This window comes from Pristiophorus japonicus, chromosome 3 (assembly GCF_044704955.1).
Source record: "Pristiophorus japonicus isolate sPriJap1 chromosome 3, sPriJap1.hap1, whole genome shotgun sequence".
In the NCBI taxonomy this organism is placed as follows: domain Eukaryota; kingdom Metazoa; phylum Chordata; class Chondrichthyes; family Pristiophoridae; genus Pristiophorus; species Pristiophorus japonicus.
In genome coordinates this window covers 295,336,445-295,354,397 of record NC_091979.1, presented here as the reverse complement: position 1 = coordinate 295,354,397, position 17,953 = coordinate 295,336,445, and the positions used below count along the sequence as shown (strand labels likewise).

At 44.1% G+C, this 17,953-nt stretch overlaps 1 protein-coding gene across 1 annotated transcript in view; it reads right to left on the bottom strand.

Moving 5' to 3' along the window:
• Positions 1-3,169: 3,169 nt before the first annotated feature.
• The window catches only part of LOC139260333 (cytochrome P450 26C1-like), a 30,132-nt gene continuing 15,348 nt past the window's right edge, over positions 3,170-17,953 (bottom strand). The window contains exons 5-7 of the mRNA XM_070876821.1: positions 12,142-12,296; positions 11,622-11,784; positions 3,170-4,946 (exon numbers count right to left, since the gene is read on the bottom strand). Of these exons, the coding sequence (XP_070732922.1) occupies positions 4,578-4,946; positions 11,622-11,784; positions 12,142-12,296 (687 nt within the window). The 3' untranslated portion in view covers positions 3,170-4,577. The remainder of the gene's footprint in view (positions 4,947-11,621; positions 11,785-12,141; positions 12,297-17,953) is intronic.

Sequence of the window (17,953 nt, the reverse complement as noted above, 5' to 3'; positions counted from 1 at the left end):
AAAAAAGATAGAATGATGTATTGTCGGTATTGTTAAATATATTCGTCATAATTCCACTGGTAACTTTGAAAGGCGAATTCCCCACCAACCAACAATCACCGTCCAGGATCACGCATGGAATGTTAAAGATCAATTAGAGGGAATAAACTGTGATATTTACTGGATACTTCACGACAGGTTCAAAACAAAGATTCGAAGAAATGTCCGACAAATTTCAGCAGAAACTAAGTTGTACATTCCAACGGTTATTTCCCTTGTGTAGTTGCTTTAAGTGACATTAATAGTTAATATTTCTTAAAGATAAACAATTTAGTATCAACAGATACAGGTCATCTAGGCGACAACAAATGTGAAAAATCAGTGTTCCTTCAACTGTACTGATGTTGCAGAGTTCTAAAACATAAGGAAACATGTGCAATACAAGTCATTGAAATGGTTATAAAACTCCGCCAGGCCTTACATCAATGCATGATTTAAATAATGAATGCCAGATAATATCAAGAATGCCAGTCATAAAATTTAAACACATTTATCATTGTAGCAACAAAACTGAAGTCCCAGACAAACCACAGCAAATAGGTTTGAAAGCGGGTGTTACTCTTGAATACCGTCACTGAAATATTGTGGAATTTTATAATAAAGTAAGTAAAACTGTAAGTTTGACGGTTAACATGCGCACACTGGTTGGGCAGTTGGGCAATTGCATGTCGGTAAACGTTCCATGGAAATTGTAAGTAATACTACAACTTTTTTGTAGCAAAACAAAATTGAAGAGTTAGATCAAATGAGCCTCGACCTGGGGGACACTCCAAACATTTATCAGGCCCTTTTTTTTGTGGGTTTTTTAATTTTTGGGGGGCACTGAAATCATAAATTATACTAGTTATACTAAAGGGGAGGGGGAAGTAACACTACAACTCTTTTTGGGTACAAAAATAAACATTAAATCAAGTGCCCCCCCCCCCCGATCTGGGGGACACGCCAGACATTTTTCAAGGTCTTTTTTTGTATTTTTTTGTCGGTTTTTTTGGGCACTAAAATCATAATTTTTACAAGTGTCCCCTATAAAAGGGGAGGGGGAAGTAACACTACAACTCTTTTGGGGCAAACATAAACATTAAATCACGTGCCTCCCGATCTGGGGGACACTCCAAACATTTCCCAAGGCCCTTTTTTTTTGTAGATTTTTGTGTTTTTTTGGGGGCTCTAAAACCATAATTTACAAGTGCCCCCTATAAAAGGGGAGGGGGGAGTAACACTACAACTCTTTTGGAGTAAAACATAATTAACATTAAATCAAGTGCCCCCTAATCTGGGGAACACTCCAGCCACTTTTCAACTGCCCTTTTTTTTGTGTTTTTTAAACAAAAATTTTAATTTTGTTATTTTTTTTTTAAATTGGGCAATAAAATCATATAATTTACAAGTGCCCCCTATAAAAGGGGAGGGGGAAGTAACACTACAACTCTTTTGGGGCAAACATAAACATTAAATCACGTGCCTCCTGATCTGGGGGACACTCCAAACATTTCCCAAGGCCCTTTTTTGTTTTTTTTTGTAGATTTTTGTGTTTTTTTGGGGCTCTAAAACTATAATTTACAAGTGCCCCCTATAAAAGGGATGGGGGGAGTACCACTACAGACAAGAGTCTCAGTGTACAACTGGCCCAATTCTGCCTCTGACTTTATTTCCATCCTAATTAAAATTACTGCAACTCAGTGGGAAAATGGGCCAATTGGTTTGATACCGCGCAGATCAGGGCGGACACCTTATTCAATTAGCCGACCTAAGGCCAGTGGGAGTGGCCCTGCTATAACTGGCCTCAGGCATGTAAGGCGAAGGTAGGGGAAATGGGTGGGAGATCCTCCTATTCCACGCCTTGCAGTGAGCTCAGCACACATGTCCCTTTGTGGACATCCAGTGTAGACAGTGATGTCACCATGGCCCACCGACAATCGCTGGGCTGACATATGGAGAGTGACCACATGAGTCGCTGTTCCCCCATGGCTGTGTGTGGCCTGGTCTAATACTGAGCTCATGTTCGGGATTTGCGCAGTGAGCTGATCTCAGCAAGGCAACTGCAATTGTCTAAGGTCTCCGGGCTAGGGAGGAGAAAAATCAGTCAATGTTTCTGCTATTGATCATTATCCCGTATACCCTGCTGGAAATTGTGTAAATAGAGTCGGGGACAAGGCCAAGCTTGGCTGAGATACTTTCCAGAAAGAAAGATTTGCATTTTTATAGCGCCTTTCATGACCTCAGGACGTCCCAATGCGCTTTACAATACTTTTTCAAGCGTTGTAATGCAGGAAACACCGCAGCAAATTTGTGCACAACAGCAATGCGATAATGACGAGATATTCTGCTTTCGTGATGTTGATTGAGGAATAAATATTGGCCAGAACAGGGTGATAACTCTTCAAAATTGTGCCATGGGATCTTTTATGTCCACCTGAGAGAGCAGAGGGGCCTCGGTTTAACATCTCATCCAAAAGACGACACCTCAGAGAGTGCAGCACTCCATCAGTACTGCACTGGAGGGTCAGCCTAGATTTTTGTGTTCAAGCCTCTGGTGTGGGACTTGAACCATAAATTTCTGACTCAGAGGCCACAGTGCTACCCACTGAGCCACAACTGACACACGAATAATAAAGTCAATGGACTGATGATCTCATGTAATAACCCCATCCTACCCCCTCCAAACTGCCTTCTCAGTTGAATTAAGTAATAACTCTCAGAATGGAGTTAGATTTATAGTTCAATGTTGAATTAGATTCAGAGTTAAGATGCAGTTACTGATTAAGGATTATTTTATTGTACTGAATGCAGGGGTGACTGTGTCCTCGGCTGCGTATGAGCGGTGAAACCTCATAACACTGCACTGAGTGGCTCGGCTCCCGGGTGAAAAACCATCACTTGACTGCGGTGACAGAGGCCTGCTATTTACAGGAAGCAGGAAATAGGAAAAATAAATGATCTGTATTTCGGAGTTGCAAACACACGAGAAAAGCTTTTAGTCACCAAATAATACAAAGACAACCGAATAATAGAGATGAAGAGTGAGGGTATATTATATTCGTAGAATTTCAGATTTAAAAAACATCACGAAGAGAAGTTTCATTCACCTTAACTATAGGTTTTAATATCTCCATATCAGAGTTCACATTAGGTTTGAAATAAAATTAGTTTCCAGTTTGTAAATAAAAACCAACAGCTCTGTTTCCGAACAAAATATTCCACATACAATATTAAAACTGCAACGCCTTATCCCAAGCGGGTCTCAAGCAGTGCTTTAAAAACGTGTTCCTATACTTTCACATTTATTCATGTAATATCACAACACACATCGACAGTATTTGCAACATCACAACCACATTGTCACAATATGTGAATGGGGGAACTACCACACATGGCAAAAAAGACTTTAATAACACGTGACGATTTATCATACAAAGCATCTATATATAACCGTCCAACCAGAGAATTATATTTATTGTTTGGGAACTGCGGACAGGATGTTTCTGCTAAAGGTTAGATGGAGAATGTGTGGCAGTGAAGTCGCACGGGAATAAATGTCAGTAAGAATTAAAACATCCTAAAAGGGATACTCAGATATTTGGGCGAATTTTCGGCATGTCTATTCGTTTAAATTTGTGGGATGCTGTACAGAAAACTGGCCCATGTGCTATATAGCAGTCCTTTCATTGTTCTAAAAGGACAAAAATGCTTGAAACCTAAATTCCATTCCACGCTGTGGCTGGTTTTAAATGTTAAGCACTCCTGCCCCCTATCCTCTCCACCTCACTCCCTATTCACAATCCTCACACGGTCCATCTCTCCACCTCACTGTCCGCCTTTTTACAATCCATTCTCTTCCTCCCGCTTATCCCAATCGTTGCTTCACAGAATTCCGGTTTACTGTTCTAATCCGACCTGAGCGACACCCACCGTCCAAAAGACCTCTCACACTTCATTTGGATTACAGTACCCATTAACCCTTTTGTGCTGGTTGAAGAATTAACCGACATATATTCTGAAAAAACGGAACAAAAAAGGCAATCTGGTAAAGTTGGCGATTTAATAAATACCTGTTCCCGCGGTGAAACCCAGCGGAATGACCGAATTTCAAAGCGAGAAGGAATTTATTCTCAAGCTACCAGACAGTTGCTCGATAATTGTGTTGGAAAACGGTGAATCTGATCTTTAGTTCTTAACTGTACCTTCAGGAAATTAGTATATTCTGACGTTTAAGTGCATAGATTAAGGACAGTGTTTTGCAATGTATGGGGCTCGCTGTGTTCAAGTATATTTAGTTATTCTTGAATTATTGGAAGAACCCATGTAAAGGTTCGATAGGAAGGGCTATCAGAAAAAGTCTGCTATAATCAGGAAAGGGTTGGTAGTGCGCATTTTAGCGAACTTTAGTGCCACTCAACACTAAGTAGCGATTGGCATTTACCTTTCGTGAAAAATCGTCTGGCGTTGAATTGACCGTGCTGTTTGAAGTCAGGGTAAGCGGGCACCAGCCAACTCCCCCCACCCACTGCGATGCATTTCGCTTTGTCCTATCACTCTTATTAATTTTTTGTGGACAGGTTATTCCCTTGTCCATCCACGTGACGAAACCGAACCTTCAGCCCATCGACAGGGTGCACAACCGGGACAGTTTGCATCTTGGGGTAGGCGGCGCTGGCCAGCTCCCAGCGCGCCGTGCTGCTCAGTTCAATCGCTAGAGTTTTGAGGATCACTTGCGCCAGCTCTTTTCCGATACAGCTCCGAACGCCCCCTCCGAAGGGTAAATAATTGAATCTCCCCGCTTTGCTCTCGTCCCGCTCGGGTCCAAACCGATCAGGGTCGAAAGTGTCCGGGTTCAGGTACACCGCAGCCGTCTCTTGTGTATCGCGAATGCTGTATATAATACTCCAGCCTTTGGGAATCTGGCACCCCTGGGAATCAGACAAAGAACTTTAGTTGCAGCCAACGCTCGAGTTATGCCATTTGAAATGACAATAAACACAATTTTTAAAAACGTGAATGAAAGGTATATCCAACTAAACGCCAGCTTCTTCCTTCATTACAAATAACATGTCTCATTAAAACCCCTGTTCGGGTTCAGTTTAAGCTATTAACTAGCAGTTATTGCGGATGCCACAATTTGATGAACATAGTCAACCACGTATTGATGAACAGTCAACCACTTACATTTCAGTGGTGCTCCTATTAGGATAGAAATGTTTCAACGGGGTTTTGCAGGACAAAAGAAAGAACGCAGAAGGGGGGGAAAGATTTGGGAAGAGAGAGGGCAACAGTGCCGTTCAAGTTCAGTGCTTTGAGAATTTTAAAAGCAGGGAAGGAGAATGGATGGCTGAGGGATTTGAGGAGTGAATTCCAAACTGCAGGCACACAGTGGCTGAAAAAGTATCCACTTCTGGCAGGGTGCAGGAAGCAAACAAAAAGGAGCGAGCCAGAGTCCGAGAAGCGAAGGGCACGTGTGATGATCAATGGCTCGAGGAGATCACTGAGCGGTGGTGCGAGGTAGGCGTGCAAGTATCTTGAAGTCAATTTGTTGGGGCATGGGGATCCAATGGAGCTTGCCAAGAAAGGGGGATTATGGCAGCGCGGGACCGTGCGAAGACGAGGACGCCTTCTGAATTAGTTGTAGAAAGTGGAAGAGGGGAGGCCTTCAAGAAGAGTATTAGAGGAGAGGCCAAGCTTGCGGCGATTGATTACAGGTGCATGGAAACCGACCATGTTTTAGAGGTGAAAGAAAGCAGCCTTGATAACTGCTAAGTTGTGGGGATAGAGATTGAGCCTTTAGTCCAGCACTACGTCAAGGGCAATTCTATTTATTTTTTGATAATGATTGCTTCTTTACCAAATGTCCTTCCCTTCTCTCCCTCGCTCCTCCTGAAGACATTGACTCCTGCTGAGGAACGGTTCAACAGCACTATGCGCCTTCTGATACCTCAGCAAAGTGATTATTCTTCATCTGTAAGCCTAGATGTGTCAGCTGTGACTCAGTGGGTAGCATTCTCGCCTCTGAGTTCAAGTCCCACTCCAGGGACTTGAGCACATAAATCTAGCATGATATTCTACTGCAGTGCTGATGGAGCACTATACTGTCCGAGGTGCCGTCTTTCGGATGAAATGTTAAAAATGCTCTCTCAAGTGGACGTAAAAGATCCCATGGCAATATTTCGAAGAAGAGTAGGGGAGTTATCCCCAGTGTACTGGCCAATATTTAATTATCATCATAGGCAGTCCCTCGGAATCGAGGAAGACTTGCTTCCACTCTTAGCATGAGTTCTTAGGTGGCTGTACAGTTCAATACGAGAACCACAGTGTCTGTCACAGGTGGGACAAATAGTCGTTGAGGGAATGGATGAGTGGGATTTTTTTGCCGCGCGCTCTTTCCGCTGCTTGCGCTTGATTTCTGCGTGCTCTCGACGACGAGACTCGTGGTGCTCAGCAACCTCCCGGATGCACTTCCTCCATTTAGTCTTTGGCCAGGGTCTCCCAGGTGTCAGTGGGGATGTTGCACTTTATCAGGGAGGCTTTGAGGGTGTCCTTGTAACGTTTCTGCTGCCCTCCTTTGGCTCATTTGCAATGAAGGAGTTCCAAGTAGAGCGCTTGCTTTGGGAGTCTGGTGTCTGGCATGCGAACAATGTGGCCTGCCCAGCGGAGCTGATCAAGTGTTTCAATGCTGGGAATATTGGTCTGGATGAGGACGATAACATTGATCTGTCTGTCCTCCCAGGGGATTTGTAGAATCTTGCGGAGACATCATTGGTGGTATTTCTCCAGCGACTTGAGGTGTCTAATGTACATGGTCCATGTTTCTGAGCCATACAGGATATTACTACAGCCCTGTAGACCATGAACTTGGTGGCAGTTTTGAGGGCCTGGTCTTCAAACACTCTTTTCCTCAGGCGGTCGAAGGCTGCACTGGCGGATTGGAGGCGGTGTTGGATCTCGTCATCAATGCCTGGTCTTGTTGATAGGAGGCTTCCAAGATAAGGGAAATGGTCCATGTTGTCCAGGGCCGCGCCATGGATCTTGATGACTGGGGGGCAGTGCTGTGCGGCGAGGACAGGCTGGTTGAGGACCTTTGTCTTACTGATGTTTAGCGTAAGGCCTATGCTTTCATATGCCTCAGTAAATACATCAACTATGTCCTGGAGTGCAGCCTCTGTATGTGCGCAGATGCAGGCATTGTCTGCGTACTGTAGCTTGACGACAGAGGTTGGGTTGGTCTGGGACCTGGCCTGAAGATGGCAATGATTGAACAGGTTCCCATTGGTTCTGTAGTTTAGTTCCACTCCAGCGGGGAGCTTGTCGACTGTGAGGTGGAGCATGGCAGCAAGGAAGATTGAGAAGAGGCTTGAGGCGATGATGCAGCCCTGCTTGACCCTGGTGCAGCCATGGATTGGGTCTGTGATGGACCCATTGGTAAGAATCACGACCTGCATGTCATCATGGAGCAGGCAGAGGATGGTGGCGAACTTTTAGGGGCATCCAAAATGGAGGAGGACTCTCTCCAAACCCTCGCAGTTAAGAGTGTCAAAGGCCTTTGTAAGGTCAAAGAAGGCCATGTATAAGGGCTGGCACTATTACCTACATTTTTCCTGCAGCTGTTGTGCTGCAAAAATCATCACTCAATCAACGTTACAAAAAAAACAGATTAGTGGCCATTATCACATTGCTGTTTGTGGAAGCTTCCTTGTGCGGAAATTGACTGCTATGTTTCCCACATTACAACAGTGAATACACTTCAAAAGTACTTCATTGGCTGTAAAGTGCTTTGAGATGTCCAGTGGTCATGAAAGGTGCTCTATAAATCCAAGTCTTTCTTTCTTTCGACAGTGGTTTTATTGTCAAGCTATTTGACCATATGGGCCATCACAACCCAGCTCGATATTGTTCTCACTCAGCTTCCAGACATGCATATATCCCAGCAGAATGATTCCATAGGAACCAGAAATTAGGGCACAGGCTCCCAGTTTCTCACTCCCCATCCTTGGGGTGCCTAGGCCAAATGTTGTACTATTATTATATAGTATTAGGCAGTCCGTCGTATCGCGGATGACCAGCTTCCACACCAAAAAGGGTTGAGTTCCCAGGTGTTTCAATGAAGGACCTGACATTCTAGGTCCCGAACTACATATTGAAGGGTGGAAGATGCCTGTGCGTGGATTCTTTTAACGTGGGGTGGCCGTTACACACCAGCCACCACATGGGCTTGACAGAGCTAGGTCTTGATCCAGTGACAAGGGTCGGAGCGTGGGAAGGGATTCACTTGGTCATCCGACCTGTTAAAACACCAGCAAGTTCACACTGGGGAGAGACCGTTCACCTGCTCAGTGTATGGGAAGGGATTCACTCAGTCACCCAACCTGCTCAGACACCAGCGAGTTCACACGTGACTGCAGGGTTTGGATTCTGCTGTTACTGCTGCTGTTATTCACATCTTATTATTACCCTGGCTTAAAACAACTGATTCAGATCAGATGGGAAACGAACCTGGGACCTTCTGCATGGCTTACTGCAACTACAATTGGACCATTATTGCAGGGGAGAGGGAATTAATTATGGTGTTTTAAAGAATATGACTATCAATAATGCCAAGGGTGAGTTCTGTGTATCTGGCTAATGGATTTCAGATACTTTACGTGTAATCACATGAAGATGCTGGACATTTTGATAGCACATTGTACTTTCAGATAATTCAATATGCAGACATTAGACACTAGCTCAGAAACAGATTGTTTCAACTGAGCAAGAGCTGATGGATGGTCCAATGGTTCAGGCAGTGAATAGTTAAACTATACAAATCAGGAAGATCTCTTGATGTGTAACAGGTCAGGTGAATGTGGCTGGGGAAGTGGTAGGGTTGTTTTTTTTCCACCAGATGTTGGACACCTGTGGAAACCTTCCATCACTATGCCCGAGGTTCCAAACCATACTGAGATATCCAAAAGGTTTGTTTCTGATGGACTGCACATTTTCTTCCCACATGGACGCACCCTAAGCCCAACAAACTTGGGTGCAGGTTGACAGAGTCAAGGCCAGTGCCCTCAGGTATGCAACAAGAATACTGCTGGCATTTAAAATGGTAAAACTGAACAGTTTACCAGTTCAGAACATGGTTACTCTTTCCCTGCTTGATGAGCTAGAACCACCTAGCTCAGCTTGAAAGGTTACTAGAGATGAGTGAAAAGAATCCCAGATCCCACTGGCACATCTATATGCCTAGCTCCTAACAAGGAGTTAGACTTAAAAACAGACGATTCTGGAAATACTCAGCAGGTCAGGCAGCAGCTGTGGAGAGAGAAACACGTGTTTATGGGGTGAAATTTGCGGTCGGAGGTGTACTTCTGGAGTACACCTCTGACCTGAAAACAATCTTAACCTACCTGCTGGCTCCCAGGTTTCGGACGCTTGTGTATAGGCCCACGGATCCCAGGGATGCAGATGGTTCAAAAGCGTCCCTGGGATCATGTGGGTCAGGTCAACCAATTAAAAAAGGAGATTCCTCATAAACTTACAGGGATTCCATTTACCAACGGAATCTCCATAAGCTCATGAGGAATACTCAAATAAGTAAATAATTCATACAACTGAAATTAAAATAATGTCCCTATGTTCAAAATTAATTAACAGTCTCTTTAATTAAGCATTTAAAATAAAAAATTAATTGTTTGAAAATTTAAAGATTTTAATCTGGGTCAACATTTCCATGAACTCATTTTAAATGTTTTTGTATGTTTAAATCATTTTTAAAACTTTAATTTAGCATTTATGTTAACCTTCACATTGGTAAAAGCTTTTACCAGGCATAAGTGTTTCGTGGGCATTTGTTGGGCAGTAACTGGGCAAATAGCTCAACTCTGCGCCAGCGAAAGTGTTTTTGGGTCAGTGCAGTAGATCAATCAAGGCAAACCTTGACAGATTGCAAGTTCCAGGTTTTCATGCTGAAACTTGCGGGGCCTTTTAGAAAAAGAAAAAATACTTGGATTTGTATAGTGCCTTTCACGATCACCAGACGTCTTAAAGCGCTTTACAACGAATGAAGTCTTCTGACAGCACTGTACACCGCCATTGACACCGTAATTTCAGGCCTGATGTTTCAGGTCAATGACCTTTCATCAGTACTCGGTATTTCCAAATTTTCTGTTTTTATTCCAAATTTCCAGCGTCCGCAGTATTGTTTTAACTTGTTGCTGAAACACAAATAGCATCATGGTGGACGGTGGACTACCTGGTTCAATATCAGATCTAGGAGTCCATTATAGAAATTCAACTCAGTTCTAATCTCCATTTACCGTGTGGGTCATCTTGCATCAATCAAAATCCTGCTCAACGCCCCCCCTCCCACCCTGGATAATCATTAGGAAACGGACAAGAGGGTCCAATCCGCGCCCGGCAGACAGCCAGTGCTAATGTCCCTTCCTGAGAGGCATCATTGGCAATACAACTCTCCGGGGTTTCCGCGGCTCATCCGCCGAAGTTACGGCGGACCAGCGGGAGAATGAACCTTTGGTGTGCATTTATGAGGGTAGTTTAAATACCGAACAATGCCTTGCTTAAATTTGTGGCTGTATCTACGCCTCCAAGTAGCCGGTAGGGGGACATTTCGCTATATTTAAGACCTGGGTCCAAATTTAGAGCTCGCCAGGAATGATTTTCGCCAGGATTTCTCTTTTTAATGGTAATGCTCGGACAATGATTCCGATATTTATTATGGTGAGCCATTAAAAATATAACATTTCGGTATTTTAATTGACACGGCCAGCTTGCGATTCATGTCCGGGGAAAAGATATCTCGAGCAGACTGGCGTGTTCGTCTTTAGCTCTTTGTTTTAGCTTCATTCATTCGGCTCACCAAACGGTGCGCGCTTTACGCTTTCTCTCTGCTCTCCCCCGGGCCCAATGGATGGAAGCCGCCTCTGCTCATTTGGGGGAGGGGAAAGCGGAGATTTTATTATCAGAGAGAAGGCTGAAATGGAAATATTCGGCTACAATAATTAAAATTGAATTGAATTGAATGATCCCGAGCCCACATTCGCCTGGTGATACGGATGATTTTGCAAACAAAATTACTTGTAAAAGGAGAGTTAAATTTAAGGTCATTGGCAAAAAGAACCAGATGGACGATGAGACCTGCTTTTACAGAATGAGTTGTTATGATCTGGAATGGGTGGTGGAGGCAGATTCAATATAACTTTCAAAAGGGCATTCATAGAATCATAGAAATTTACGGCACAGAAGAGCCATTGGTGCAGGCAGACAAAGAGTTAATCCCACTTTCTAGTTCTTGGTCCGTAGCCTTGTAGGTTACAGCACTTCAAGAGCGTTTCCAAGTACTTTTACTATGTGACGAGGGTTTCTGCCTCTACCACCCTTTCAGGCAGTGAGTTCCAGACCCCCACCACCCTCTGGATTGATAATTGATAAGGCAACATTTGCAGGGCTCTGGGGAGTGGAACTAATTACCTAGCTGGTTCAAAGAGCCGCACAGACAGGACTGGCCGAATGGCCTCCTTCTCTGTGGCATGAATCTGATTGTACCAAGAAGTGGCGGGATGGAAACGCTCCTTCCACAGGGGCGAAGTGTTACTTACATTCAGCTCAAAGGTTTGTAACGCTGTCCTGTAGCCCCCAGAGACCGGGGGGAGCAGCCGCAGTACCTCCTTCACCACACAGTCGAGATAGCGCAGGCGGCTGAGAGTGTCCAGGCTCAGGTATCGCTGGCAGTCGCAATCCTGGGACAGCTGAGCCGCCTCACTCTCTGTCACTGTCGCCTCGGGAGACTCGCCTTCCGGGCACTCACTCTCTCGAGTGACGAGGGGCTGAAAGTACTCTTTATCCTGGATTGTGCTGCCTTGATGGATGCGGATTTGCCGGCACTCTCGATCCCGGACCAGTTTACCTATGGGAGTAGCGGATTGAAGCCAGCCGTTGTCCCGGGTTAAATTCTCTTGGGTGAAAGACCGCTGGCACCCTTCAGCCCATGTCTGTTGGTCCCGGATTAGCGAGTCATGCTGACCGTCCTTGTTATCCGGAGTTGCCGCCTTGTTTTCAGTGCCTGTGGAGAGCTGGCTGTCCTGGTGGGGAGCGGTTTTATCCTGGGTTGCAAGGAGCTGATTGCACTGGCAATTGCGGATCAACCCGTGCTGTCCCAGCTCCTGTCTCACTTTCTCCAGGACCTGAGCGTGTTGGAGAAGCAAGAGCACTAGAGATGTGCTGGCACTCGCCGTGGTGGAGAACGCGGCGAAGATCAACTCAACCGCAGATTCCTGGATAGATACAAAAAGAGGTGTTGAGATAAATGGCAGACTGTTAGAACGAGGAAAGGACTGTATTTCCACCACAGACAATTGATCAAACCCAGAAACGGTTAACTAGTTTGGTGCACAATTCCTTTGAACTTTCCCCCATTTGGAAAATTGCCAAAACCGTGACAATGCAGACACATAAATCGATACAAACTAAAAGCAGACTCAATAGATTCATTTTAATCTCCTTTAAAACGTGTTTCTGTAATATAAATGTTTTAATCTAAAATATTGAAATGCCTCCCTATCAAGTATTGTAGTTAGTGGCCGTTCATCGGGGAACTGTTCCAACAGACCCAAGAACTCCAGATTGATGAATCTATAGGGGATTTATCAAAGTCACTGATTATTAATTCAAGCAGGAAGCTCCAGTTACATTGGACGGACAGTGGAAAGAAGGCGGAGTTCATGGATGGTCATTCAGCCATACACATGACACGTTGCTGTCAGTGAAGAATCGAACGATTGGAGAGAGCTGACGGGGTTGTCACACCTCAGGTATCATCAGCAGTTGAATAGCGATACCGTGGATCACTTGAGATTAAAATAAAACGTTCAGAAATAAAATACATAAAATGCGTTTTTTTTAACCATAACTGTTTCACACGGCGCGTCCACTGGAGCCAAACCTCTGCTGTGTGTGAAGTTGGTATGTTCTTCTGCTCTTTTAAGCAGTGGAATTCTCCGTGTGTCTTAGCCAACAATTATTCCTCAACCAACATGATTAAAACAGATTATCTGGTCATTATCACATTGCTGTTTGTGGGAGCTTGCTGTGCATATATTGATTGACACATTTCCTACATCACAACAGTGACTGCACTTAAAAAATACTTAATTGGCTGTAAAGTGCTTTGGGACGTCCTGATGTCATAAAAGGCAAAGTGTTATTTTCTTTCCTTAGGATCAGTGCAGCACAAAAATCCACCACTCCGATACCAAATGTGTAATAAATTGATCCCAATTGACAGACTTGCCTCCAGCCTCTCTCACTGTAATCTTTCGTCTCTCTACTTTATTGGCAATACTATGACCAGTGCTTCTTTGAAGGTCCCTTCTAAGTGTCTGCGCCCTCTTCCTCCTCTTTACATCCAAATCAAGACTCATGGCACAGTCTCCTTATCAAACTCATTCTTTCTCACAACCACAAAACCACAGAACTCCTGGCTTCCTTCAATCTTGCCTTCCTGCAACAATCTTCAAGGAGAATATGAAAAAATTAGGAGAGAAGTCAAAAAAACAATTAGGAAGGCAAAGAGGAACTATGAAATTAAATTATCAAGGAACAGAAAACAAAATAGTATAATATTTTACAGGCACATCAATAAAAAAGGAAGATTAGGATGGGAATAGGGCCATTAAGGGATAGACAGGATAATACCACAGGTAACGATAGAGAGATGGCAGGAATATTAAATAATTATTTTGCTTCAGTGTTTATCAGGGAGATAGAACATGTGGACATGGCATTGGATGATGAGATTAGTAATGAGATAAGTACATTTAAAATAAAAAGAGGGAATATATTAAATAAACTAATCTAACTCAAGGAGGATAAAAACACACATTTTAAAAAAATCTAGGGACATACTTAATTAGTTAAAAAAAAAGGTGTACTGCCAGAGGACTGGCCGATAGCTAATGTAATACCTATATTTATGAAGGGGGATTGAACATGTCCAGGGAACTATAGACCAGTCAGCTTAACATTGGTGATAGGAAAAATAATGGAATCCCTACTAAAGGAGAAAATAAAACATTACTAGAAACCAAAAATATAATAATGAATGGTTAGCATGGTTTTCAAAAGGAAAGTTTTGCTTGACCAACCGTATTGTATTTATTGACGAGGTAACAGAGAGAGTAGACAATGGGAATGCAGTCAATGTAATTTATCTAGATTTTCAAAAGGCCTTTGATAAGGTACTTCATAATAGACTAATGAACAAGGTAAGAGAATGCAGAGTCAGGGGACAAGTAGCAGACTGGATAGCTAGCTGGCTTCAAGACAGAAAGCAAAGAGTAGGGGCAGAAGGTATTCCATAAGGATCAGTGCTGCAACCACTGTTATTCACAATTTATTTTAATAATTTAAACCTTGGAATCAAAAACACAATTTCCAAATTTGTGGATAACACCAAATTGGGGGGGGGGGGGGAATTGTCAATACTGAGGAGGACTGCAACAAATTACAGGAGGACATGAATAAACTTGAAGAATGGGCATATAATTGGCAAATACCTATAATTAAGGCAGCAAATAGCTATTATATACCAACATAGATAAATGTGAGGTGTTACATTTTGGTAGGAAAAATAGGGAGGTCACTTATTACTTGGAGGGTGTGAGTCTAGGTGGGGTCATCATCATAGGCGATCCCTCGAAATCGAGGAAGACTTGCTTCCACTCTAAAAGCGAGTTATCAGGTGACTGTACAGTCCAATATGAGAATTACAGTCTCTGTCACAGGTGGAAAGGGTGGATGGGGAATCAGGTCTTCCGCTGCCTGCGCTTGCTTTCTACATGCTCTCAACGATGAGACTCGAGGTGCTCAGTGCCCTCCCGGATGCTGATCCTCCACTTAGGGCAGTCTTTGGCCAGGGACTCCTAAGTGTCAGTGGGGATGTTGCACTTTATCAAGGAGGCTTTGAGGGTGTCCTTGAAATGTTTCCTCTGCCCACCTGGGGATTGCCTGCCGTGTAGGAGTTCATAAGAAATAGGAACAGGAGTAGGCCATACGGCCCCTTGAGCCTGCTCCGCCATTCAATAAGATCATGGCTGACCTGATCATGGACTCAGCTCCACTTCCCTGTCCACTCCCTATAACCCCTTACCCACCTTATCGCTTAAGAAACTGTCTATTTCTGTCTTAAATTTATTCAATGTCCCAGCTTCCACAGCTCTCTGAGGCAGCAAATTCCACAGATTTACAACCCTCTGAGAGAAAAAATTTCTCTTCATCTCTGTTTTAAATGGGCGCCCCTTATTCTAAGATCATGCCCTCTAGTTCTAGTCTCCCCTATCAGTGGAAACATCTTCTCTGCATGCACCTTGTCAAGCCCCCTCATAATCTTATACGGTTCAATAAGATCACCTCTCATTCTTCTGAATTTCAATGAGTAGAGACCCAATCTGCTCAACCTTTCCTCATAAGTCAACTCCCTCATCTCCGGAATCAACCTAGTGAACCTTCTCTGAACTGCCTCCAAAGCAAGTATATCCTTTCATAAATATGGAAACCAAAACTGCATGCAGTATTCCAGGTGTGGTCTCACCAATACCTTATATAGCTGTAGCAAGACTACCCTGCTTTTATACTCCATCCCCTTTGCAATAAAGGCCAAGATACCATTGGCCTTCCTGATCACTTGCTGTACCTGCAATCTATCCTTTTGCATTTTATGCACAAGTACAGGTCTCGCTGCACTGCAGCACTTTGCAATCTTTCTCCATTTAAATAATAACTTGCTCCTTGATTTTTTTCTGCCAAAGTGCATGACCTCACACTTTCGAACATTCCAAGTTCTGAGTAGAGCGCTTGCTTTGGGAGTCTTCTGTTGGGCATGCGGACAATGTGGCCTGCCCAACGGAGCTGGGCGAGTGTGGTCACTGCTTTGATGCTGGGGATGTTGGCCTGATCGAGAACACTGATGTTGGTGCATCTATCCTCCCAGGGGATTTGTGGGATCTTGCAGAGACAGCGTTAGTGGTATTTCTCCAGTGATGTGAGGTGTCTACTGTATATGGTCCCCGTCTCTGAGCCATACAGGAGGGCGGGTATCACTACAGCCCTGTAGACCATAAGCTTGGTGCCATATTTGAGGGCCTGATTTTTGAATACTCTCTTCCTCAGTCGACCGGAGACTGCACTGGTGCACTGGAGGCGGTGTTGGACCTTGTCGTCGATGTCTGTCCTTGCTGATAATAGGCTCCCAAGGCATGGAAAGTGGTCCACGTTGCCAAAGGCCGCGCCATGGATTTTGATGACTGGGGGACAGTGCTGTGTGGCGGGGTCAGGTTGGTGGAGGACCTTTGTCTTACGGATGTTTAGTGTAAGGCCCATGCTTTTGTACACCTCGGTGAAGATGTTGACGATGGCTTGGAGTTCAGCCTCTGGATGTACGCAGACGCAAGTGTCGTCCGCTACTGTAGTTCGACGACAGAGAATGGGACGGTCTTGGATCTAGCCTGAAGGCGACAAAGGTTGAACAGATTCCTTCTGGTTCTATAGTTTAATTCCACTCCAGCGAGGAGCTTGTTGAGCGTGAGGTGGAGCATTGCAGCGAGGAAGATCGAGAAGAGGATTGGCACGATAACGCAGCCCTGCTTGACCCTGGTCCGGACGTGGATTGGGTCTGTGGTGGATCCATTGGTCAGGATCACGGCTTGCATGAGTCTAGGTGGGGTAGAGGTACAAAGGGATCTTGGAGTACAAATGCACAAATCATTAAAAGCTGCGACACAAGTTAGCAAGGCCCTAAAAAAAAGCAAACAAAACATTTGCGTTTATTTCCAGAGGTATAGAATTGAAAAGTAGGGCAGTTATGCTAAACTGTATTGAAACTTGGTTACACCACACTTAGAGTAGATTTACAAGGATTATATCAGAAATGCGAGGGTATACATATCAAGAAAGGATGAACAGGCTGGGTCTCTTTTCTCTTGAAAAAAGGCTGAGGGGTGAACTAATAGAGGTCTTTAAAATTATGAAAGATTTTGATAGAGTGGATACAGAGAGAATGTTTCCACTTGTGGGGAAGAGCATAGTAAGAGGCCATCAATATAAGATAGTCACCAAGATATCCAATAAAGAATTGAGAAGAAATTTCTTTCCCCAAAGAACATAACATAAGAACATAAGAATTAGGAACAGCAGTAGGCCATCTAGCCCCTCGAGCCTGCTTAGCCATTTAACAAGATCATGGCTGATCTGGTCGTGGACTCAGCTTCACTTACCCGCCCGCTCCCCATTACCCTTAATTCCCTTATTGGTTAAAAATCTATCTATCTGTGATTTGAATACATTCAATGAGCTAGCCTCAACTGCTTCCTTGGGCAGAGTGGTGATAATGTGGAATGCGCTACCACGGGGAGTGTTTGAAGTGAATAGTATAGATGCATTTAAGGGGAGGCTAAACAAGCATATGAGGGAGCAGGGAATAGAGGGTTATGCTGATAGATTTAGATGAGGAAAGATAGATGGAGGCTCAAGTGCTGCATAAACGGCAGCATGGACTGGCTGGGCCTAATGGCCTGTTTCTGTGTCGTATATCCTATGTAACCTATGTAAACCCAATGTTGGTGTCATCTGACTTAATCACTACTTGAGATGTATAAAATTATGAGGGGCCTAGTTAGGGTGGATAGGAAGGACCCATTTTCCTTCGCAGAAAGGTCCACAACCAGGGTGCATAGATTTAAAGCAATTGGTAGGAGATTTAGGGGAGATTTGAGCAGAGATTTTTTCACCCAGAGGGTGGTGGGGGTCTGGAACTCACTGCCTGAAAGAGTGGTAGAGGCAGAAACCCTCACCACATTTGAAAAGTACTTGAATATGCACTTGAAGTGCCATAACTTATAAGGCTATGGACCAAGCGCTGGAAAGTGGGATTAGGCTG